Source organism: Octopus sinensis, unplaced genomic scaffold (genome assembly GCF_006345805.1).
Source record: "Octopus sinensis unplaced genomic scaffold, ASM634580v1 Contig17284, whole genome shotgun sequence".
In the NCBI taxonomy this organism is placed as follows: Eukaryota; Metazoa; Mollusca; class Cephalopoda; order Octopoda; family Octopodidae; genus Octopus; species Octopus sinensis.
The window spans coordinates 12,501-40,038 of NW_021834942.1; the positions used below are offsets into that span (position 1 = coordinate 12,501).

Genomic DNA, 27,538 nt, shown 5'->3' on the forward strand with positions numbered 1-27,538 from the left:
ATACAGCAAGAGGCAGCAACAACAACAACAACAACAACAACAGAAACAGCAGAAACAGCACGAAACACCAAAGGCTGCCACACTACCAACACCATCACCAGCACCAAGACGAACAACACCACCTCCAGCAACAACAACCACCAAACCAACACCAACACCAGTACCTAGAAGGTCGACAGCAGCACCATCAACAGCAACAGGAGCAGCGGCACCACCGATACCGGCGGAACCAACGACTTTTCGTCCTGCTGCTGAAGCAGACCCCTCAACCATTCCTTTGCCGGATGAAGAGTACTCGGATTGTGCGAGCTCTGATTCCAACAACGGAGAATGGAGCACAGTGCTTCCAAAAAAGAAAAGGAGGAGAAAACAAAATGACACACAGGGGAAGCACGAACAAATAGTGCTTCCCAACATCAAAAACAACAACAACAACACATACTCACAACAACAAACAACAATAACACTTTCGACACCACTACTGCCATTGCCACTGCCACAGACACAAACCCACACAGACACAATTACATCAATAAATACAAGAAACCAGGAACTGGTTGAGTATTTGAAAGAAAAAACAAGTACAAATATAACGGATTTCGTTATACCAACACAAAACACACCACCAGCACACATTCTCTAGGCGTTGAAGATGACGAACTGAGCGGTCTGTTCGAGAGGACTTTCGGGCCGGTGCCGATGGATAATTTCCAGAGGTCGCTCGCCTGGCAGTGCTACCGAGGGGCTCTGCCTGTTCGAGATAAACTCTACTTGCACGGAAGTGCCGTCAGCCGGGCCTGCCCGAGGTGTTGCCAGGACGACGAAACCGTTCTGCACGCACCCGTCCAGTGCCCGAGTATTGCTGAAATATGGGTTTATGTCGAACAGCTACTGTCACGTGTAGGACGGATCCGACTATCGGCCGAATCCATAGTGAAGATTGTCCCGCCGACCTCCTTTAACAAGGAGGGCGAGGCCGTTTTCTTGTGCCTAGTGGCTGTGGCGAAAGAGGTGGTGTGGTGGACTCGTTTGAAAGGGCTAAAGTCAGACACTTTCCTCTTTGGTCAAGGCCTCATCAACTTTTTCAAGTTTCACTTGAAAAGGAAGATGAGGTTAGAGAGGAAAGTGCTGTCCGATAGCAAGTTTTATGAAAGGTGGGTGAATTGTGCGAGACTGGCCAGTATAAATGGACCAGTTCTCAGGTTTCGCCTGTGATTTCAAAAGGGTAATATAAAAGGAGAAAAAAAGGGACTCTCTACACCCCTTTTTTGGCCAGACTCCCGTTGGCTTTTGTAGGGTTTTTTCCACCAGGAACCTTTCGTAACGCCTCCCCCTTTTGGGAGTTTTTCATTGTTTTATAATTATTGTTATACAGTTTTTACTCGGATTTTTTAACAAACGGACAAAACCCTTTGTAACCTTTCGTCCTGTTTTGTCCCTTTATGTTTCCAATCATGTGTGTCAGCCCTTGTGGCCAATAAAAAGAATTAATTATTATTATTATTATTATTATTATTATTATTAATATTATTAATATTATTATTATTATTATTATTATCATTATTATTATTATTAATGTTGTTGTTGTTGCTGCTGCTGCTCTTGCTGTTGTTGTTATTGTTATTATTATTATTATTATTATTATCATTATCATCATCCTCATCATCAACATCATCATCATTATTATTATTATTATTATTATTATTTATTATTATTATCATTATCATTATTATTCAGTAGTTTTATTTTTATAGCGTGCTTTCACTTCACTACCGAGCGCAGCTCTGTGTGCCTTGGGTATGTGCTGTGATTTGTTGTGATGCTCTGATGGTTATTGTATGGAAAGTGTTCTGCGTAGGATGTGTGCAGTGCCTAGTAGTGCAATTTTCTGTATGTTATATGTGTTTGTAAGTCCTGGTGTTTTTGTTATGTATTTGTCTGAATATTTTTTTATCATGCCTAATGCACCTACTATGATAGGAATTGTTTCCGTTTTCAGATTCCACATTCTAGTTACCTCTATTTCCAGGTCTTTGTATTTTGAGAGTTTCTCCATTTCTTTTAGAGACACGTTGTCATCTGCCGGTATTGATACATCAATTAGAAAGCATTTTTTTTCTTCATGATCTCTGACAACTATATCTGGTCTGTTGACCTTAATTTCTCTATCTGTGTGTATCGGCATATCCCAGAGTATGGTTGCTTTCTCGTTTTCTGTGACCTTTTCTGGTGTGTGCCTATACCATCTTTTTTCTGTTGTTATTCTATAATGTTGGCATAGCTTCCAGTGTATGTAGGTTCCAACTCTGTCATGTCTATGAATACATTCCTTCTTAGCCAGGACTGGGCAGCTAGAGATAATATGATTTATTGTTTCTTGTCCATCTCCACATATTCTGCAGTTACTTGTAATATTTCTTTTCATTACATGTTTTTGGTAATTTCTGGTGGGGAGGCTTTGGTCTTGTGCTGCAATTAAAAATCCCTCTGTTTCTGCTTTGAGTCCTGAGCTTCTCAACCATTGCTGGGATTTTTCTTTGTCTATTTCTTTTGCGTTATTATTATGATTATTATCATTATCATTATTATTACTATTATTATTGTTGTTGTTGCTGATGTTGCTGTTGTTTTTACTGTTATTATTATTATTATTATTATTATTATTATTATTATTATTATTATTATTAATATTATTATTATTAATATTATTATTATTAATATTATTATTATTATTATTGTGATTATTATTATTATTGTTGTTGTTGTTGTTGTTGCTGCTGTTGCTGTTATTGTTATTATTATTATTATTATTATCATTATTATCATTATCATTATCATTATTATTATTATTATTATTATTATTATTATTATTATTATTATTATTATTATTATTATTCTATGTTTGACTTTTGCTTTATATTTGTACAAGTTGGCTCCAAGTCTCACCCAGAGACAACATGATCAATGGTTTTATTTTGTCGTCGGCATACACGGCATGTTGGGCCACTGCCTTTCTTTAATATGTTGACCAGGTAGTTTCTTGTTAGTCGGCATTGATCTTGAGCTGCTATGATAAACCCTTCTGTTTCAGATTTTAAGCCAGAGGCCATTAGCCATTGATGGGTCAGGGCTTTGTCGATATCTGCATTATTCGCTCTCTTTGGGTATTTGCCATAGAGAGTTTTTTCATGCGCCTAGCTTTTTCTGTGCTTGTTTCTTGTATGTCTATCTCTAATTCCGAAATTTGTTGTATTCGGAATTCACTTAGATATTCCTTTGCCTGTTTCGTTACTGAGTATGATGCTTTCTTGTTTTCATGTTTTGAGACAAGTTTTAACATCCAGTCCTCAGACTTTTTCAGGTAGGTGTCTAGGCCAATTGTAGCAATCTTCATTGTTATTGCCAGTTGTAAAAGACCACGGCCTCCCTCTTTTCTTGGCAGATAAAGTCGTTCTGTATCTACCTTAGGGTGGTGCATTCTATGCATTGTCAACAGTTTTCGTATTTTTCTGTCGAGCTGACATATTTCAGTAATTGACTAGTTAACGATATTGAAACTGTAAGTCACGACTGGTATGGCTAATGCATTGATCGCTTCGATCCTGTTTCTTGCATTCAGCTCTGTCTTGAGTATTGCTCTCACTCTTCGATAACATTCTCTCCTGATCCTTTCCTTCATCTCTGAATGCCTTATTCCGTTCCCTTCAATTACCCCTAGGTACTTGTAGCTCTCCGCTGGGTCTAGTTCTTTTATGACATTCTGCTGGTCAAGGTTAACGTTAGATATTTCTGTCATTTTTCCTTTGATAAAGGTAGCTTTTGCACATTTATCGAGGCCGAATTGCATTCTGATGTCGTCACTGAATTGTTTGACTATCACTACTAAGCCCTTGAGTTGTTGGTCATTTTTTGCAAAAAGCTTTATATCATCCATGTAAATGAAATGATTTATATTTTTATCAAACATTTTATACCCGTACTGCGCGTCATTGAGCAGTTTTGAGATAGGTATTAAGGCTAAACAAAAGAGGAGTGGTGACAGTGAGTCACCCTGGAAAATGCCACATGAAATGTTTACATCACCAGCATTTAGGGATTCATTGTCACTGTTCAGAGTTAGTGTGGTTCTGCATGATCTCATACTTACAGTCAAAACGTTTCGCAGAGTAGGTGCTATCTTATACATTTCCAGGCATTTCCTAATCCAGCTATGTGGTAGGCTATCAAAAGCCTTTTTATAGTCCATCCAGGCTATTGATAAGTTTTTGTGTCGTTTGTGACAATCTTCTAAGATCATCTTATTGATGAGTAGTTGATCTTTACAGCCGTAGGATCCACGTTTTTACCTCCTTTCTATTCATTAGTGAATATGCTGCTGTCTGTTAAAAACTATAAGTATATTCCGTCAGGACAGATTTTAGCGTTTTATACATAGTTGTTAAGCAGGCTATGGGTCTATAGTTTTTTGGTTCATTTGTTTCTTTACTTTTTGGAAGCAGAAATGTTAACCCATTAACTAGCCAAGGAGGCATCCTACTAGGGTGTTGCAAAACATCATTGTACAGTTCTGTTAGCAGTTCATGGCTCTCTGGGAAGGCATTCAGCCAGAAGTTAGGAATTTTATCCTTTCCTGGAGACTTCCATTTGCTTGACCTCCTGAGAGCAGATCTTATATCTTCTACCTTGACACCCTCCCACTTCTGCTCTTCTAAGGAGTCCAGTTCTGTAGATATTCTGTCAATCCAGGGGGCCTTTTCGTTGTGTATTTTTTCTTCTGCCCAAATTTTATTCCAAAATCCCTGCACTTCTTCTTTTGATGGTACAGACCTTACAGTAAACGCTGTTTTTCCTATCTTCCTGTAAAAATTCTTGGGGTTATTTTTGAACATGTTGTTGTCCTTGAAAAATCTAACACGCTTTTCATACCTCGCTATGCGGGCAGCTTTGGCAGATACCTTTTGTTTGATGGTTTCTATGGTGGCATCAATATCAAGTATAATTTTCATATTGTATTTTTTCAGTATTTTGGGGTTTTTTGTAGGTTTGGTAGTCTTGTGAACCGTAAGGTTTTTCAAATATTCAATGTCAGATCTAAATAGTTTAATTTGTTGTTGCAAACGCTCTTGCCAAGAAGGCTTTTTGTGGGAATGTTGCCGTTTTCTAATCTTTACACCACATAGGATCGTTGAGATTTTCGCGGATGCATAGTATAGGTGGTTGAGATTTGTGATAGCTGAAATTATATCCTTAAGTGCAAGCCGGATTTTACCAATTATTTTCATGTTTTGGTTAGAGTTGCGGATTTTAGGGAGTGTATCACGTTCATCCATGCTGGTTGCTTTAATTTTCAGCCATTCAATCATGAATTATCTATTTGATGTTCATCTGTCTTAGTGTTTATGATTGGTTCAGGGAGTGTTTCACTTTGCCTATCACTTATACTAACTCTTTCAATCCTTACTTCGTTTTTATCAGCCCTGGGCTGCTCTATAATTATTTCCTCTGTATTATCTTCTCTAGCTGCAGCTTCGTTCATTTTATCCGATATTGCTTGTCTAACTTGATCAATCTCTACTTCAGTCAGTGATTTTTTCTTTTATAATGTTTCTTCTGACGTTGGCAAGTTTGTTACTGTCTACGTAGGGTCCTACTTCAGGGTGTTTCTGTCTCCAGTTTATGTAGGTTTGTACAGTGTTAGATTTATCTGTGGGGAAATATATGGCATGGTAGAAGGCCGCAAGAACTTCTTTATTATCTTCCCTAGACCATTTTTCCTTCTTTTTCTTTTGATTATTTGGTGACGAGCATGGATGGCCATTTGTTGGAATATTGTGGGGTACGTCCAGCTCCTGTGTGTTGGGAAGATTTGATCCAGTAGCTGATTTTTCAATCAGAATTTGGTTCAATTTTCGGGTACGTGGTCTTTGTAATCCGCGCGATGACCAATGCGGTTTTTAGTTTGATTTGTTGACATTGAGCATGACGAGCTTCCACTCTTACATTAGGAGATGGATCTGTCAGTTTAGGGTTCTCTACACGTAAGCATTGCTCGTAGCGCAGCTTCTTATGGCTAGTAGATCTGTATTCGTCTGTATCTATTTTGTTGATAGTTTTATCTTCGAACATTTTTTCCTTCTCTTCCTTTTTTCCTCTCTCTTTCTTTCTTTCTCCTTCTTCCCCTTTTCCTTCCTTCTCTTCCATTTCTCTTTTAAACTTATAAAAGGCTCACTCTGCCTGTATTAGTTCGAAATAATGAGAATAAAATACGAAGGAAAAAAAGGAAAAAAAAGGGATTATTATTATTATTATCATTATTATTATGATGATTATTATTATTATTATTATTATCATTATTATTATTATTACAATTATTATTGTTGTTGTTGTTATTGTTGTTGTTGTTGCTGTTGTTGTTACTGCTATTGGTTTTATTATTGTTATCATTATTATTATTACTATTATTATTATTATTATTATTATTATTATTATTATTATTATCATCATTATTATTGTTATTATTATTATTATTCAGTGAGAGAGCAGTGCATTCCATCAAAGTAGCACTGGGGTAAATTATATGAAGCCCAGCATACCTATCATGACTACCCGTCATTCAGAACTTTATCTGAATACTCTTCAGACAAGAGAAAAACTCCTGCAGCAGTTGACAACAAATGATGATTAATATAATTTCAGCAAGTGTATAGGAGTCACGACATTCATGTTCTTTCTTTCCATGTGTTAATAACAACAAAAAGAGAAATGGTTCTCGTGAAAACTGAAAAGTTGTTACATCGCTACATTCTAATAGCCTACAGCTTGAATAAAAAAGTGTCACTTTAAATAAGAAGAAAATTCATAGTCACTTGAAATTACTTCATTATATCGTAGATTAGGCATATTTTGGTGTCGAAAATTTGATGGTTGTGATTTCAAAGTGTCTTTCAGAAGAGCAGTTTAGACGGAATGTTTTGGTGCTAGGATAATTGTTTTATTCTACGTAACAATTGGTCTTAAAGGAATGCATGAACTGCGGTAGAAACAATAAAAGCAACGATTTGCACTTTCAGTTTCTGAGGCATACGACAGTGAAAGAATACTCATAATAAACATGGGGGAAAATTAATAGCGATATATTTTTCGCAAATACAGGGTATCAGTTTAGAGACAGTAAAGGAAAAATTAACAGTTGCTCTTCATGGATGATCTGAACCTTTTTAGCAAGAATAAAAAAAGATATTCTTTAAAACAAACTGTAAAACACTTCAGCAAGTTTATAGATATAGGATTTTTCATGGATAAGTGTGCAGTATTAGTCATAAAACTGGACAAGTGGTCAGCAATAAAGTCTCCAATTACTAGATGACAAGACTTTAAAATCACTGAAACAATGCGAGAGTTATCTGTACCTAGGTGTACTAGAATCTCACAATGTACTAACTATAGAAATTAAAACGGAACTGGAGAAGGCGTAAATAAGAAAGGTGAGGAAGCTAATGAAATCATAGTCAAATGGGACGTATCTAGTGAAGGCTGTAAATACATGGCCACTAACGTTACGTGTATTTACATGGATTAAGTTAGATCAAACCAACTGTCATGCAATTCAAAGCAGACTTTACAATGACTGAACACAATACTCGGAAATAATCATTTCGACTTATTAAAATGTAAACCAACACATCATTATTTATTGTCAACTGCATTAAATATTTGTGAATTTGATAATCTTTCTTTATGCTATTAGATTTACAAAGTGTTAAACTTTTCCAAGAAATAAAGAGTATTATTGTACATACATCTCATTTATGCTGGAAAGGTATGAGAAAGCGCCATCAAATTTTTGTAAACGGTTGTAGCTCAAATTTCTGAAAGAATCAAAGATAAGTTAAAATACGTAAAAATAAAAACAAACTGTTTTATACCGTAAAATACTTTCTAAATTTCTTTTTTCTCAAATGCAGGGTATCCGTTTAGAGACAGTTTAGAAACAGAAAAAGACAGTGTGCGTGTGTGTGTGTGGGTGCGTGTGCACACACCACACACACACACACACACGCGCATACTGTCTTTTCTCTCTGTGTCTGTCTGTGCTATTTTCTCTCTCTTTTTCTCTCTGTCTCTCTCTCAATCTCTGTGTCACACACTTTTGTGTTTCGCTCACCCCATCAATGTGCTGATGGGGTAAAAGAAAACGCATACACACACATACACACAGACACACACACACAGTGTGTCTTCCTCAATGTTTCTGTATGACACTGTCTTTCTCTCTCTTTCTCTCTCTATCTGTGTCTCCCTGTGTGTCTCTCACTGCAACTCTTTTCAATTGCAATTCCTCGCACAAAACAATCCGTCGGCAGGAGCACTACGACACATAACAGTGGTATCAACAAGCTTCTCAATTGTTCGATGACTGTTCTCCAAGATGAGTTCATGAACTTTTGTGATGTTTTCATTCTTTCGGGAAGTCATTGGTCGCCCTGAACATAGTTATTTTTCAAGCGACAAGTGACCGTTCCTGGAGTGTGGAAACAACTTGTAAACTTGTGCTTTGCTCCTGGTAACGTCCTTGTCAGTTGTGTCAAATATGACAATTGTTTCGGCTGCCGCTTTCCCCAGCAGAAATCAGAATTTCCCGGATGCACGCTGTTCCTTCGTTTCAGCCATCGCAAAAAAATCAATAAACAGAGGAGAAGCACTGCAAAACAACGATACATCACGTGGCAGTACGAGTCTAAATGACAATGCCGGTCGGCACACTGATGTCTGATAGTGGCTTCTAGCAGAGTAAGACTGAACTACAACTGGTTTACCCAACAGAGATAATTTCGGTTACTTTTAGGTACCTCATGTATATATATATATAATATATATATATATATATATATATATATATATTATATATATATATTATATAATATATATATATATTATATATATAATATATATATATATATAAATATAATGTAGGATAACATTTTTTCGGGAAAAACATTTTATCAATGGCCAGCATATCAAAAATACCTTTAAAGGTTACGTTTATAAATAATTTACAAGATAAGGGCAAAAGAAATATTTTGTAATGCCAAATATGCCGAAAAAAAGACAAAAATTGTCAATAACCATTATAATTTATGCGTCTCGAAACAAATCGATAGAAATTTCAAAAAAATTCGTTATTACCGTATTGGTCCCAATTTCGGGGATAATTCATAAGAATTTTCACTTCATCAGCGATAAATTTTAGTCTTTTTGTCTTTCTTTCGGCATATTTGACATTAGAATTTTCCTTTGCCCTTATCTTGTAAATTATGTATATATATATATATATATATATATATATATTATATATATATATATATATATATATATTATATATATATATATATATATAATATATATATATATACATATATATATGATACAAAAAAGAAAATGGAGAAACAAATTTAGTTTGTTAATCAACTTTCATATATTAGAATGTTGGATCATATATTCATTTAACAAAATGAGAAACTTAATAGCATACATATATATATCTTATAATTCAGTACATATAAGAATACAAATTATAAAAATCATAATATATTATTGTCTATATATATTATATATATATATATATATATATATATATATAATATTGTTTCTGTATATATCTGTGAACATGTGTATATATATTTGCATGACTATAGTGTATGACTATAAATTGTGTTGTGGTTGTGTATGTGTGTTCGTGTTTGTGTGTGAGTGTGTGTGTGTGTGTTTGTGTGTGTGAGTGTGCGTGTGTGTGTGTGTGTGTGTGTGTGTGTGTGTGTGTGTGAGTCTGTATCTGTAAATCTGCCTCTCTGTCTGCTATTACAAAAATGTTATTGAGTGCAACGAAATTCAGTTTACAATTCAGATTCGTCATATTTTTATTTATGTACAGATATATGTGTGTGTATATAAGCATTGTATCTTTGTGTTTGCATCTATGTTACCAACCTTAAGTGTTGCTCCTGCTACATCTGTATATTGAAGGTTTTATCAATGTTAATAAAATAGAAACAATTGTAGGCTTTATACTGAGCAAACTAATAAACGCCACTGTCTCTATATTTATCGTTTCTTGTTAGAAAGTCTGTGTTTCTTTCCGAATTCTGCCATAGGATATTTCTATTTACTTATCATACAGGAGGAATTCACCTGGATGTGTATTCTACTTCTTATTACTGGTGCCTAATTGTCGAATATTGTTAGATCTGAATCTCTGGATTCCCCTCGTTGTCCTACATGGCTTTTCCCTGTATTTGGGAAAATTTGTCTTTAATTGTTAATTGTTACGTTGTTCACATTAATTTATATAAATCACATCACAAACGTAAACGACAAACACTCATTTTCATACCCGCGCGCACACACACACACACACAGAGAAAAAGTGAGCGTCTGTTTGAGAGGATGAAAGAGAGAGCGAAGATAGAAGGGAAGACAATATATATAGAAACATACAATTAGATTAATAATATCAAAAAGATCAAACTTACACCCTCTCTAAATTGGTGAGACCCTCGAACGATCCATGTTCAATAATCGCGATTTTATTATTGGCTAGATTTCTGTAATTTGGGAGAGAATTGGTGAGAAATGGTATAAAAATGATTAGTCACACAATTTTAAATACGCATATGTCTAATCAACTGGATGTAGATGTAGAAGAAAAGGAAGTAGAAGTGCAAAAATTAGATGAAGATGAAGATAATGAGGAGTGAAGGTTATGATGATATTGATAATGATAACTTGTGACGCTATTGACTGATGAGGAAGATGATGCGAATGATGATGTCGTTTATGATGATGATGATGAGATGATAAGGAGTGTGGTGTTGAGGACGGTTAAGCACGTTGATGGTCGCGATCATGGCCATGATGCTTATGATGACAATGAAATTATAGAGGTACAAAAAACACAATTTGAAGCGGAGATTACAAGAAAATTATGAATTGAAATATGCATGTTTAAATCTGCCTCTCTGTCTGCAATTACAAAAATGTTATTGAGTGCAACGAAATTCAGTTTACAATTCAGATTCGTCATATTTTTATTTATGTATAGATATATGTATGTGTATATAAGCATTGTATCTTTGCGTTTGCATATATATTACCAACCCAAACTGTTGCTCCCGCTACATCTGTATATTGAAGGTTTTATCAATGTTAATATAATAGAAACAATTGTAGGCTTTATACTGCGAAATCTAATAAACGCAACTGTCTCTATATTTATTGTTTGTTATCAAAATGTCTGAATTTTTCCGAATTCTGCCATAGGATATTTCTATTTACTTATCATACAGGAGGAATTCACCTGGATGTGTATTCTACTTCTTATTACTGGTGCCAATATTGTTAGATTTGAATCTCTGGATCCCCTTGGTCGTCCTACATGGGATTTCCCCGTATTGGGGAATTTTGTCTTTAATCGTTAATTGTTACATTGTTCACATAAATTTTTTAAAATGACATCACAAACGTAAACCACAAACACTCAGATCCTTAATCATTTTCGTACCCGCATGTACACACACACAGACAAAGTGAACGTTTGTTAGAGAGGATGAAACAGAGAGTGAATATAGACGGGCAGACTTTATATGTAGAAACATACAATTAGATTAATAATATCAGGAAGATCAAACTTACAACTTATATAGATTGGTGAGATCTTCGAACAATCCATGTTCAATAATCGCGATTTTATTATTGGCTAGTTTTCTGTAATTTGAGAGACAATTGGTGAGAAATGGTATAAAAATGATTAGTCACACAATTTTAAATACGCATATGTCTAATCAACTGGATGTAGATGTAGAAGAAAAGGAAGTAGAAGTGCAAAAATTAGATGAAGGTGAAGATAATGAGGACTGAAGGTTATGATGATATTGATAATGATGGCTTGTGACGCAGTTGACTAATGGTGAAGATGATGCTAACGATGATATCGTTTATGGTGATGATAATGAGATGATAATGAATGTGGTGTTGAGCATGGTGATGACCGCGTTCATGGCCATGATGCTTATGACGACAATGAAATTATAGAGGTACAAAAAATAGAATTGGAAGCGGAGATTACAAGAAAATTATGGAGTAAAATATACATATATATATTGTGATGGATATATATATATATGTCGGTCCCATAGGGGATAATGTTACAGTTGTTTATAGCTCCGGGATCATATCTCCGCTAACTGCCAAAACGACACAGCACTTGTGTCTTACTTGTATTTGCAAACTAATATCATGGTTCCCGTCTCTGGTTTTACGTAATAAACACAGGCCCTGATTTCTGGGTAGTAACTCGTCATCGAAACACGGGTGTGTGTGTATCACGTTAGGCTAGAGATGGCAATGTTTTTTTCCTTTCACATATACTAATCAGACACAGACAGTGTGTCATTAGCCAATTGGAGAAGATGTTCTCCTGGGGCTATAAAAACTAGAAGCATCGTTCCCTATGGCACTGACACGTTTACGTGGTAAATATACTTTACGATTCCCTGCTACTACTGTTTACGTCTCACTCACAGATTTAATATTGCTTTCATATATATATCTATATATATATATATATTTATATATATATATTAAGGGGCGGGCAACAGGTTGCTTAGCCACATAGCGAAAAATTAGAAATAGCAGACAAAAACTGTTTATTTCTGTTTTCTACTATCAGGGGGGAAGGGCATAAGTTTTGATAAAAAATACAAAAATCGATTTCAGGTGAGTATGCGATCGATAGAGCTGTGGGAACGTGCATTTGTAAAATCGTTTTTCTTGAAATAGAGTAAAGTCTATCTTTATTTCTTCTTTTGCTGGAGTCTGAAATTTGGGTTAAATCAGAGTTTCTGAAAGGGAAAGCCTATGAGACGGTCGCACAATATTTTTGAAAAACTTTGGTTTTAATATTTGACACCTCAGCACCGTCCATGGGATGGGGGGCGTTGTGTATATATATATATAAATGTATGTATGTATATATACACATATATATACATATAATATATATACACTATATATATATATATGTTTGTGACACATGTTTATTTACTATATATATGTATGTGAGACTGTGTATGACTACAAATTGTTTTGTGGTTGTGTGTTGTATATGTGTGCGTGTGGTGTGTGTGCCTCTCTGTGGGTGTGAGGGAGAGAGAGAGCGAGCGACTGAGAATCTGCATTTTAAATCTGCCTCTCTGTCTGCAATTACAAAAATGTTATTGAGTGCAACGAAATTCAGTTTACAATTCAGATTCGTCATATTTTTATTTATGTACAGATATATGTGTGTTGTATATAAGCATTGTATCTTTGTGTTTGCATCTATGTTACCAACCTTAAGTGTTGCTCCGGCTACATCTGTATCTAAAGGTTTTTTAAATATTAATATAATAGAAACAATTGTAGGCTTATACTGAGCAAACTAATAAACGCAACTGTCTCTATATTTATCGTTTGTTGTCAAAATGTCTGAATTTTTCCGAATTCTGCCATAGGATATTTCTATTTACTTATCATACAGGAGGAATTCACCTGGATGTGTATTCTACTTCTTATTCTGGTGCCTAATTGTCGAATATAGTTAGATCTGAATCTCTGGATTCCCCTCGTTGTCCTACATGGCTTTTCCCTGTATTTGGGGAAATTTGTCTTTAATTGTTAATTGTTACGTTGTTCACATTAATTATATAAATCACATCACAAACGTAAACGACAAACACTCATTTCATACCCGCACACACACACACATACACACCACCAGAAAAAGTGAGCGTCTGTTAGAGGGATGAAGAGAGAGCGAAGATAGAAGGGAAGACAATATATGTAAAACATACAATTAGATTAATAATATCAGGAAGATCAAACTTACAACTTATATAGATTGGTGAGACCTTCAAACAATCCATGTGAATAATCGCGATTTTATTATTGGCTAGATTTCTGTAAGTTGGAAGAGAATTGGTGAGAAATGGTATAAAAATGATTAGTCACACAATTTTAAATACGCATATGTCTAATCAACTGGATGTAGATGTAGAAGAAAAGGAAGTAGGAGTGCAAAAATTAGATGAAGTTGAAGATAATGAGAAGTGAAGATTATGATGATATTGATAATGATGGCTTGTGACGCAGTTGACTGATGGTGAAGATGATGCTAATGCTGATGTCGTTTGTGATGATGAGATGATAATGAATGTGGTGTTGAGGACGGTGATGGTCGCGTTCATGGCCATGATGCTTATGACGAAAATGAAATTAAAGAGGTGCAAAAAAACAGAATTTGAAGCGGAGATAACAAGGAAAATTATGAAGTGAAAATATACATATATATATGTGAAGGATATATATATATATATATATATATATATATATATATATATATATATATATATATATGTCGGTCCTTAGGGGATAATGCTACTGTGTTTATAGCCGGGATGATATCTCCGCTAGCTGCCAAAACGACACACCACTTGTGTCTTACTTGTATTTGCGAACTAATATTATGGTTCTCGTCTCTGGTTTTACGTAATAAACACAGGCCCTGATTTCATGGTAGTAACTCGTCATCGAAACACGGGTGCGTGTGTATCACGTTAGGCTAGAGATGGCAATGTGTTTTTCTTTCACAAATATTAATCAGACACAGACAGTGTGTCATTAGCAAAGTGGAGAAGATGTCATCCTGGGGCTATAAAAACTAGAAGCATCGTTCCTATGGCACTGATACGTTTAGTGATAAATATACTTTACGATTCCCTGCTACTACTGTTTACGTCTCACTCACAGGTTTAATATTGCTTCACATATATATATATATATATATATATATATTAAGGGGCGGGCAACAGGTTGCTTAGTCACATAGTGAAAAATTAGAAATAGCAGTCAAAAACTGTTTATTTCTGTTTTCTACTATCAGGAGGTGGGTATAAGTTTTGAAAAAATTACAAAGATCGATTTCAGGTGAGCTGTGCGATTCGATAGAGCTGTGCGAAAGTGCATTTGTAAAATCATTTTTCTTGGAATAGAAAAAAGTCTATCTTTATTCTTCTTTAGCTGGTGTCTGAAATTTGGGTTAAATCAGTGTTTCTCAAAGGGAGGGAGGCCGATGGGACGTTCGGACAAGTTTTTTGAAAAACTTTGGTTTTAGTTTTTGACACCTCAGCACCGTCCATGGGATGAGGTGGCCTTGTATATATATATATATATATGTAATATATATATATAATATATAATATATATTATATATAATATATATAATATATATTATTTATATATATATATTATATATATATATATATATATATATATATACATATATATATATATATATATTATATTATATATAATATATATATATACACACATATGTATACATATATATAGATAAATATACATCTATATTATGTTTGTGACACATGTATATTTACATATATATATATGTATGTCAGCATGTGTATGACTACAAACTGCTTTGTGGTGTGTGTGTGTGTGCGTGTGTGTGTGAGAGAGAGAGCGAGAGAGAGAGAGTCTGCATGTTTAAATCTGCCTCTCTCTCTGCAATTACAAAAATGTTATTGAATGCAACAAAATTCAGTTTACAATTCAGATTCGTCATTTTTCATTTATGTATAGTTATATGTATGTGTATATAAGCATTGTATCTTTGCGTTTGCATCTATATTACCAACCCAAACTGTTGCTCCCGCTACATCTGTATACTAAAGGTTTTATCAATGTTAATAAAATAGAAACAATTGTAGGCTTTATACTGCGAAATCTAATAAACGCAACTGTCTCTATATTTATCGTTTGTTGTCAAAATGTCTGAATTTTCCAGAATTCTGCCATAGGATATTTCAATTTACTTATCATACAGGAGGAATTCACTTGGGTGTGTATTCTACTTCTTATTACTGGTGCCTAATTGTCGAATATAGTTAGATCTGAATCTCTGGATTCCCCTCGTTGTCCTACATGACTTTCCCCGAATCGGGAATTTTGTCTTTAATTGTTAATTGTTACGTTGTTCACATTAATTTTATATAAATCACATCACAATTCAAAACCACAAACACTCATATTCTTAATTATTTTCATACCCGCCCGCGCGCACACACAACACACGCGCACACACACACGCGCATACACACAGACAAATTGAAAGTCTGATAGAGAGGATGAAAGAGAAAGCGAAGATAGAAGGGAAGACATTATATAGTAGAATATACAATTAGATTAATAATATCAGGAAGATCAAACTTACAAATTGTATAATTTGGTGAGACCTACGAACGATCCATGTTCGATGATCGCGATTTTATTATTGACTAGAATTCTGTAAGTTGAAAAAGTATGTGAGAAATGGTATAAAAATGATTAGTCACACAAATTTAAATACGCATATGTCTAATAAACTGCATGTAGATGTGGAAGAAAAGGAAGTCGGAGTGCAAAAATTAGATGAAATGAAGAGAAATGAGGAGTGAAGGTTATGATGATATTGATAATGATGGCTTGTGACGCAGTTGACTGATGGTGACGATGATGCTAATGATGATGTCGTTTATGATGATGATGATGAGATGATAATGAGTGTGGTGTTGAGCACGTTGGTGGTCGCGTTCATGGCCATGATGCTTATGACGACAATGAAATATAAGAAGTACAAAATAGGATTGAAGCGGAGATTACAAGAAAAATATGAAGTGAAAAATACATATATATATTGTGAAGGATATATATAATATATGTCGGTCCCATAGGGGATAATGCTACTGTGTTTATAGCTCCGGAATATCTCCGCTAGCTGTCAAAACGACACACACTTGTGCCTTACGTGTATTTGCGAACTAATATCATGGTTCCCGTCTCTGGTTTTACGTAATAAACCAAGGCCCTGATTTCTGGGTAGTTAACTCGTCATCGAAACCTGGGGGTGTGGTATCACGTCAGGCTAGAGATGGCAATGTTTTCCTTTCGCAATACTAATCAGACACAGACAGTGTGTCATTAGCCAAGTGGAGAAGAGATCTCCTGAGGCTATAAAAAGAAGAAGCATCCTTCACTATGGGACTGATACGTTACGTGTAAATATACTTTACGATTCGTGCCACTACTGTTTACGTTCTCACAGATTTAATATTGCTCTTATATATATATATATATAATATATATATATATATATATATATAGAGAGAGAGAGAGAGAGAGAAGAGAGCGAGAGAGAGAGAGAGAGATAGATATATAAAGGGGCAGGCACAGGTTGCTTAGCCACACATCCGAAAAATTAGAAATATCGGTCAAAAAACTGTTTATTTGTATTTTACTATCAGGGCATGCATAAGTTTTGAAAAAATTACAAAGATCGTTTCAGGTTTGTGTATGCGATCGATAAAGCCGTGGGAACGTGCATTTGCAAAAATCGTTTTTCTTGGAATAGAAAAAAGTCTATCTTATTTCTTCTTTTGCTGGTTGTCTGAAATTTGGGTTAAATCAGTGTTTCTCAAAGGGGAGGCCTAGGGACGGTCGGACATGTTTTTGAAACACTTTGGTTTAATGTTTGACACCCCAGCACCGTCCATGGGAGGGGGGGGTTTGTATGTATATATATATATATATATATATATATAGTATACCGGAGTAAACACATAAATGTGAAACAAGGTGGAAAAAAGGTACTCAAATACCAGTGGTAGAGAGAATATGCTTTATTTAAAGCAGCAGAAAATTCAACAAACCTGTTACTCTGAGTTTCACGTTGCCGTTCTTCGGACAGTTTTTGCTAGAATAGAACCGATACGTCAATTCTATCCAGACTAGTATAAACGCTACACCTTTGAAAATTGACTTGTTTGATTGGTCCTTTACAAATAACTGTGAATTTTCGAGTGATAAACAAAAAGGAGCTCAAAAATATATATATCACCCAGGCATGTTTGAAGACTGCCTAACAAAAATAGAAGAAGTCCTCACAAACCTTGAACAACACTTCATGGGTGACATTAACTTCCCCAATGTGGAATGGCCTGGGGCGGGGCAGATGCTCCCAGTGATGACACACCATCAGCAGGCACAGGCAGAGTCCCTGCTCCATCTCACAAATGCCTCTTTCATGGAGCAAATAGCTCTGCAACCAACAAGGGCAGATAATATACTTCACAAACAATATGTATATTATCCATAATGTTAAAGTGATGCCGACAATGAGCTCGGATCACAACATAATAGAGCTGTCTATGTATGGACCAAAAGCCCCCGTAGACACACAGCCTATACGAAGCATCCACCATCTCTCCAACTTAAACTTTCATAAAGCAAACTGGAAGTTGATTGCGAAAGAGATCCTCAAACAGGATTGGCCTAAATGTCTCTCCACACTGGACATTAACATGAAGCACAAACACTTCATGTCCATAATACAAGCCATATGTGACAAATATGTCCCAGTGTACAGGGCCAGCACACACAAAAACAAAAACAGGATCCCTAGAGAAAGGAGGATTCTTATGAGACGACGGACAATGATTGCGAACCGCCTGAGCAAGCACACCAAAGGTGGTGAGAAGTCTCGGCTCGAGAGAATGCTAATGGAAATTGAGAAAGTCTGCATCAATCTCATGAAAAGGAGAGAGCAGATAAAGAAGTTTGGGTAATAGAAAATATAAAATCAAACCCTAAAGCTTTCTTTACGTTTGCCAAAGAGACAGCCACAGTGCACCAGAGAATAGGACCTCTCTTCCAAAAAGATGGCTCTCTCACAGGAAACCCCACGAGGATAAGTGAAATACTGAACGAACATTTCCAAAGTGTGTTCACTACATCTCTAGGACACAGGCAAGTAAACAACCCAGAAGAATTCTTTGCCACTTTACCTGCGTCCAAAGAGGCAAAAATTGAGTACATCAACATTGAAGATGATGATATCACACTAGCCATAGATGAGATTGACACAAACTCAGCTGCTGGACCTGATGGATTTCCAGCGATCCTTCTCAAATCGTGCAAACGAGCCCTTGCAAAACCGCTACAGCTTCTTTTTCAGAGCTTCCTTGCAAGTGGTAAGCTCCCAGTCAAATTGAAAGAGGGTGTAGTATGCCCTATCCATAAGGGAGGTAGCAGAGCAGATGCTGAAAATTATAGGCCTTTCTCTCTGACCTCACACATCAGCAAAGTCATGGAACGAATAGTCCGCAAGAAACTAATCATGTTCCTTGAAGAAAATGACTTGCTATCTGACACCCAGCATGGATTTCGGCCAGGCAGAAGCTGCTTAACAAAGCTCCTGCAACACTATGACTGGGTGTTAAAACAGCTACTAAATGGCTCAAATGTGGATGTAATATATCTCGACTTTGCAAAGGCCTTTGATAAAGTCGACCATGGTATGATCTGTCACAAACTGCGTGGTCACGGCATAGGCGGAAAACTTGGAGAGTGGCTGCACAACTTCCTAAAAGACAGAAGACAGGCAGTTGTGAGCAATGGAGCCACTTCCAAGGAAACACCAATAACAAGCGGTGTTCCACAGGGCACTGTCTTGGGGCCACTGCTGTTCATAGTGGCCCTTTCAGACATGCCTTCAGTTGCTACGATGGCCACCCTTGCTAGCTATGCAGATGACACAAAAAATCCCACACAATACAAAACCCTGAAAATATTGCGCATCTGCAACAGGAGTTGGATAAAATATACAGGTAGGCGGAGGACAACAACATGCAGTTTAATGCAGGTACGTTCCAGGCCTTGCGTTACCGTCACACAAAGGTAAACGACGTGCAGACTGGATACACTGGCCCAGGAAGAATTGCAATCCCTGAGTCAAAATCAGTGCCTGACCTGGGCATTGACATGAGCAATGATGCATCTTTCCAAGTGCATATTACTAATCTGGTGATAAAATGCAAATGGCCAGCTGGATGGATTCTCCGAACTTTCAGAACAAGAGAGAAGGAGACACTGATGGTCCTCTGGAAAACATTCGTCCTCAGCCGCTTGGACTACTGCTCCCAACTATGGTCACCACACAATATAAAACTAACAGCAGAACTTGAAGCAATTCAGAGAAGCTACAAAGAAGATTGTCTCAATGTAAAATATCAGCTACTGTGAAAGACTGAAAGTATTAAACCTCTTCTCCCTAGAGTGGAGGCGGGAGAGATATGCGGTGATATACACATCAGGAAAATCCTGGAGGGTCTTGTCCCAAACTTTGGCATTCAAAGTTACCCCAACCGCAGAACGGGGCGCCACTGCATGGTGCCAAAGATTCCAACATCACCATCAAAATACAGGTCCAGATACTGCAACAGCTTGGGTTTTAGAGGACCACAGCTCTTTAACATCCTCCCTAAATGCCTAAGACACTTACATGGTGTGGATGTGGGTTTCTTTAAAACTAAACTGGATCTCTTCTTGTCGGGAGTCCCAGATGAACCTACCACGACAGGAGACGCAGATGCGGGCAGCAGTATCGAACTCCCTTGTTGATCAAGTGCCACGTATCAGAGGTGGATTCACATATTAGTGTAGCTCATTCAGCGGTGGTGCCCCAGCATGGCCGCGGCCTTCGGGATAAAACATTTTTAAGGATTTTAAGGATTTTATATATATAAATAAAAATTATAAAATTCGAGGAAAAACCTTTTATTGAATAAAATACATATTGTCATTAATAAAGTAAATATAATTAATACATGGAAATTGAGATTAAAATGTTAAAATGCATTAAAATATTACACGGCAGTACATATTCATATTAAACTATACATATATACATCAACATACACAGATAGATGCGTGCAGACCGCATACATATACAGACGTATAAATATAAAGCTAAAATATACACACAAATGCATGTACACATATGCATACGCAATCTAGTTCGCACGCAAAACCACTGTATCTATAAAGACTATAAGCTAAAATCATGGATGGGGAGGGGCGTTCTTATTTACGATATAAAGTTGAAGACATGGGTAAGGGAAGGGGGGACGTAAAGTTACAGGACTCTACAAGTAACGGAAAGTAAGATAGAGAAAACACGAAAGAAAGGAAGAGAGAGAAAAAAGAGAAGAGAGAGAAAAAAGAAGGAAAAGAGTGGGGACGGAAAACGAAAGAAGAAAAATTATGTATACAAACTTCGTAATCACATATACTGACACATATATATAGAGACAAGTACGCAAACACACAAGTTCAAGTGGATACATACACATACAATCGTGTATGTATGTGCTTAAGTACAAACATACGCTCACTTACACATATACAAAGACGTATACTTACAAATACATATTCGTGGCTATACACATATTTACATCAAAATGCCTAGGTTCTGACAACATTGCTTTTTAAAAATGGTGAGTGTAATAATAAAAATTATACGAAAGACATGTAAAATATAACACCCTATTTCGGATCATCTATAAATTAAATATCAAAGTAAGCCTATACAATATAATAACATGAAATAAACTAAGTCGAAGGTATTTCCTAAGGAATATGTAGAAATATTAACAAAATAAACAAAATATATGCACGAGACTTTGCTATACGGAATGAAATCTGCATAGCGCGAAACAAATCCATCGGTGCGTTTACAGACTAGTCCAAGAATCAAAAATCAAAATTTCAAAATTCAAAACTACAAAACAAACAAAATATACTCTATCCATATGCCACATTTATGTTTGACATTTTAAATTTGGTTGCGTGCCTGCATAAGTTCATCAGCTCACTTCTTTGATTCAAAGAATTATTGTCTTTGAATAAAATATACAGTTTCTCTAACAGGCAAAGATTGCACTTAAAATTTTTTTCTTATGCGCTCCATGTCTGTATGGTACCGTTCTGTCCAGAATGCTCCATGTCACGTTGAAAGGTGGTGTTTCCTTTTCTTTTAGTTCCCAAACATATTTTGCTAGGCTGGTCCTCTTCCTATTTTCTGGGTATCTAAATGGATTTTTATGCGAATAAAATCGCGTTTTAAATGAATTTTCTGAAGCCCCTATATAGGTCTAGTATTCCGATGAGCCTTCTATTTGTACCTTGGCTCTATAAACGATCCCTTTTACTAGACATTTCCCTCCCAACGGACAGGAGGATTCATTTTTGAAATTGCATTTCTTGAGGGGCTCGGCACCATGCTTAATATCAATCAGATTCCTATTATGCTGGCTAATATAAGAGGCGAAATTTCTGCAACAAGAATAGCTAACCTTAAGGGTTCTTTTATTAAATATTCTTTAGAATTTAAGGTCCAGCTTAAAATGCCTAGAGACTAATTTCAAAAATTCCTTACCTATATTAGTCTTTACGGCCAAATTGAAAGCCGGGTTGAACCACAAAACTTTCCTTCGCGCAGCATTATTACCAGCATTAAGCTGGTTGTACTGGATCTTCTCAGAGAATCCACCATTCCTTAATGCGCTATCGTAATACGGTGCAGTATTATGGAATGCTGCCTCATCCGAAGAAATTGAAGATATTCTTCTACCTACATTGCTGACTAAGTTCCTAAGGATAACTGGCGGATAACTGCAATGGCAGGTGTCTACAACAAAGGGAAGAAGAACGAGATGGTTCTTTGCCCTGATAAAATGTGGGGGTCACGGCAATGTTGAGAAGGAACTCGAAAAAAATGTATTTGATAATAATTTGAGACCCGTAATTAGGCTAAATGCCGAAGATTCCACATCAAAATCATCTAAGCACAGCAGGTTCCTGCTTGCACAGTACATCACAGACAGAATGAGTAACAAATGCGTTCTAATGAAATCCTAATTTTGTGTTAGTCAAATGCCACCTGTTGGCGCCTGCACTGAAGGAAGCCGGATTCGGTCCTGTTTCCAGAGGCTGGATCGCAGTAACCTACGACAAATTGTGCTTGTTGGAACCATTCAAATGAACTGGAACTAAGAAGACCTGGCGAACAGGCTATAAGCAGAGAGGTAGTGTGGTGGAGAATACAGAACAATTGAAGAGAGAGAGATAATACGATCAAACTCTCATCGAAGCCTTAAAATTCCATTTAAAATTACAGTGAGGGTGGAGTGAGAGAGAAATCTACACCACCCAAGTAAATGTAGTGAAAAGTGGGGGAATACTAAACTGCACCTGTAAGCTGAGTCATACCGAGGACGATGGAGTACTTGTAGTCGTAGTCTTGACCTAACTTTCTTTACAACATCTGCCATAATGGCATGGACGATCCTAAAATTACTTGAGTAGTTTATGACTGGGAGTTACATGAGTTTCAACTTCGTCAGTCAACAATATTGGCCTCAGAAGCGGTCAGAAGCGGTCACTTACTATCCGTCATCTAGAAGACAGTGGAAAACCTGGGGAAGGTGTTTAAATTTAACCGGAGTGACACATAATCTAATTGTGAAAGCAACAAGGATTCTGAAAGGCGACTATCTACAGTGGCCATGTGATGTCTCCCAGTAATTTTAAGACCTGGAGTTAAAAATAGAGCATCCGCCATGGATCATTTGGCAGTTCTCCGTACATGACATTTCAATATCCTCATTGAAGAGAAGGAAGCGATTGCCTGTGAAAAAGGCTGAGCAACGTAGTCCTGAGCGGAAAATACAATTTAAAGCACTTCATAAGCAGCCTCAGAGAAAGCTTGGTTCTCTGTGATTAGATGTTGCTATTGCGAGGCTTTCGGTACGAGGGCAATACATCACGGAATTGGAGTGCGGTGGAGGATTTCCTGGCTTCACATGTATGTGATGAAAAACCTGATTTGGGTAGCACCACACCACCTCACTGTGACAAGTGGCCAGAAAGGTATAGGAAGTTACTGAAAAAGAAAGGTGTGTATGTCTTACTACTTTCATACTAATACAGAGTCTATGATTTCCTTTTGTTTGTCATCTAACCTTATGGTTACTCTTATTTTACGAGAGTGGCAGAAGCTTTTGCGCACTCTTACATCCTCACGTGGGACGTATAGTTTATTTATATCAGCCTCTAGGAGATGCATGTAGTGTATCGTGACAGAATTGCTTTGTTTTGATTCGGTGATACACATCTCATTCGTGGATCATTTTATGGTATCAAAGCTGCTGCCTAGAGGACCTATATATAAGGTATTCATTGCATCAGTCTTTTCTTCAAATGGAAATAGGTTTTTATAGTGGCGGCTCATAAGAATGCGGTGTGACGCGAGAAATCATATCAGCACATTCAATAATAGAAGAGACTAGCCATAACAGTTTTAATATATCGACGGAATTAAATGCAGGAAGATAAGGAAAAAAATGCGGTGTTTGGGGATTTCATGAAGGAGATGACCATAATGATGTTCAAAGGATATGAGTTTGTCATAAAATTTAAAATTAAATACACAGTATTTTACGTAGGATATGGGCGGTTCCGATTAGCGCTATCTTTTGAGTTGCTGCCATTTTGGGGTTTCCTAGTATCTGAGATGGTATGATTCAGGCCTTTTGCTATAATTCCTCGGGCAACTATGACAACAGGCATTGTTTTACTTCCACATTTTGCTAATTTCTATTTCAAGATCTTTACACTTGCTCAGTTTTGTAGGTTTTGATAGATACTTTTTTTGTCGATTGGGACAGTTTTAAATGAGGAGGCATGGTTTTTTTCCTGTAGTTTTTCTATATAATGCCTGTTCTATTCGCATCTATCTTTCTGTCACTTTGAATGGCAAGGTTCTAGAGGTTAAGATGCGATCATCTTCAAGAACTGGAGTGTGTTCGGGTCCCCAACCGATTGTATCATGTGGCACGTGTATGTTTTTGCAAATTAACTAGTAAATATGATGTGCTGCTCAATCATGCCTGTTGAGATATTCTGTATGCACAAGAAGACTGCACATGGAGACAACATGATCAATGGTTTCATTTTGTTGTTTACAAGACATGCTGGGTGACTGCCGTTCTTTAATATGGTAGTTTCTTGTAGGTAGGCCTTGATCTTGAGCTGCTATATTAAATCCGTCTGTGTCTGATTTTAAGCTAGAAGACACTAAACATTGATGGGTAATGGCTTTATCCACATCGGCACTATTAGCTCTCTTTGGGTATTTGCCATTGAGCTGTTTTCTTTGTCATTTATCTGTAAGAATATCTAAGTCAGATTCTTTGCATGTACTTTCATTCGCTTAGCTTTTTTCTGTGCTTGCTTCTAGTACGTTTAATTCTGGGAATTGTTGTATTTGGAATTCACTTAGATATTTCTTTGCATGCTTTGTTACTTTGTATGACACTTTCTTGTTTTCGTGCTTTGAGACAAGTTTTAATATTCAGTCATGAGAGTTGTTTAGGTAGGTGTCACGGTCAATTGTGGCACTATCCATTGTTAATTCCAATTGTAAATGTTACGGCCACCCTCTTTTCTTTGCAGGTAAAATCGTTCTACATCTGTTTTAGGGTGGTGCATTCTATGCATTGTCAACAATTTTCGTATTTTTCTGTCACGATTACATATTTCAATAATTGACCAGTTAATGATATTGAAACTGTAAGTCACGACTTGTACGGCATAGGTACTGATCACTTCGATCCTGTTTCTTGCATTCAGCTCTGTCTTGAATATTGCTTTTACCCTGCGATAATATTCATCACTGAATATTTGATCATGTCCACTTCAAATATCGATAAGTACATGTATCTCTCCGCGTGTTCTAATTCCATTATGACATTCTGAGGGATGTTTCTGTCGTTTTTCCTTTGATAAATGTAGCTTTTGCCCATTTATCGAGGTAAAATTGCAACGTGATATCATCAAAGAATTGTTTAGTATCTCCCGCCCAAGACGAAACACTAAAGGACTATATATTTATCCACACATTTCAGGAATAAATATACATATGACTATATACGCACTTTTCACAATATACCAAACAGTGATGTAGAACACAAAGACTTATGTAAACACACATCGTCACACACAAACACGCTCAACTCACACACACTCACATACATATATATATAGAGAGAGATAATGTGAGGTAGAGAAGGGCAACCGAAGGTTAAGAAAGTAAGATGGAAAGGTATTAAATTTCAGGAAATATATACTCAGGAATATAGTATGAACAAGACTGGTTCAACTTACAATTCACCTAAGTTTGGAAGATTTGCAAACGATCCATTTTCAATTTTCACGATTGCATTACTGGAAAGATCTCTGAAAGATAATTCATGAAGAACAAGCATAGAAGTGATTAGTCATATATTTCAAATATTATGTCTAATGAAATAGCTGCTGAAATAGAAGAAAAATAAGTACAAGTGAGACAATTTGGTGAAGACGATTATGAAAATGATAAGTGAAGATTATGAAGATAATGATGAAGATGTATGGCATTGTGTTAAGTAATGATGAAAGCGATAATTATTATGATGAGGGCATTGACGGTGACGGATTTGGTAGTGATGAAGTTCTTTCGGTCTGCTGGCATTGCACTTGTGGTTCCATATTATGACTGATAAGGATGATGATGATGGTGGATGATGGTTACGACCACCACGAGGACGTAGACGATGATTATGATGACAATATTTACTGATGGTGCTCTTAATATTTGGAATGATCATGTGGAGGATGACGCTGATATACAAAGTTGAAACTATAACAAAAGAGAAGGATGAGAATAAGAATAAAATTAACGACCAGCAGTAATTGATAAATGAGATTAAAAGGGTAAAGAAGACTAAACTAGAACTGGCGATATGTATCTATCTATCTATCCATCTATCTATCTATCTATCTATCTGTCTACTTATCTAACAATCTATCTATCTAACTATCTATGTAGCCATCCATCTATCTCTCTATCCATCCATCCATCTATCTATCCATCCATATATCTATCTATCTAGCTATTTATTTATCTATCTATCTATCTATCTATCTATCTATCTATCTATCTATCTATCTATCTATCTATCTATCTATGTATCTATCTATCTATCTATCTACGGACGTGCTGTCACTTCGGCTCCGAAGGTAATCGTTTATTTTGACTATTTATAGCCCATATTTTGTGTATGTTTTTAAAAATAAGGTGTGTAAGGCACCCAACTTTCGTTTGAGTGCGTTTCCAAGGGAGGAATTCGGCCCTAGGGGCTGTTTCAACCCCATTTCATTTCTGTAATTTTCTTCTCGACATTAGAAAATGCCGAGAAATTTTATTGTAGAACGCTGGTCGCGTTCCTTTATGGACCAGCATTTTCCTAGTTTGGAAACGCTAGGAGAAGAAAAAAAGAACTCATGCACGCAAAGTGCAAACATGAATATCGTTGGAATGAACGCTGCAACCACGTGCGGTAACAGCCCTGTCACCACCGCCACCACCACTACAACAACAACAACGAAACTGCTACTGCTACCACCCCCATCCACCACCACCACCACTACCAACACAACCAACATAAATGATAAAAATGAAACTCACGCGAATACTATTAAGAAAAACAACAACAACAACAACAACAATAAAAAT

The 27,538-nt window shown here is 36.4% G+C and overlaps 1 protein-coding gene across 1 annotated transcript in view; it reads right to left on the reverse strand.

Moving 5' to 3' along the window:
* Window positions 1-26,220, reverse strand: part of LOC118761776 (leucine-rich repeat-containing protein egg-6-like) — a gene marked incomplete at both ends in the record, with an annotated part of 38,469 nt that extends 12,249 nt beyond the window's left edge. Inside the window, 3 exons of the mRNA XM_036499929.1 lie at window positions 10,530-10,601; window positions 11,689-11,760; window positions 26,149-26,220. Of these exons, the coding sequence (XP_036355822.1) occupies window positions 10,530-10,601; window positions 11,689-11,760; window positions 26,149-26,220 (216 nt within the window). The remainder of the gene's footprint in view (window positions 1-10,529; window positions 10,602-11,688; window positions 11,761-26,148) is intronic.
* Window positions 26,221-27,538: the final 1,318 nt, after the last annotated feature.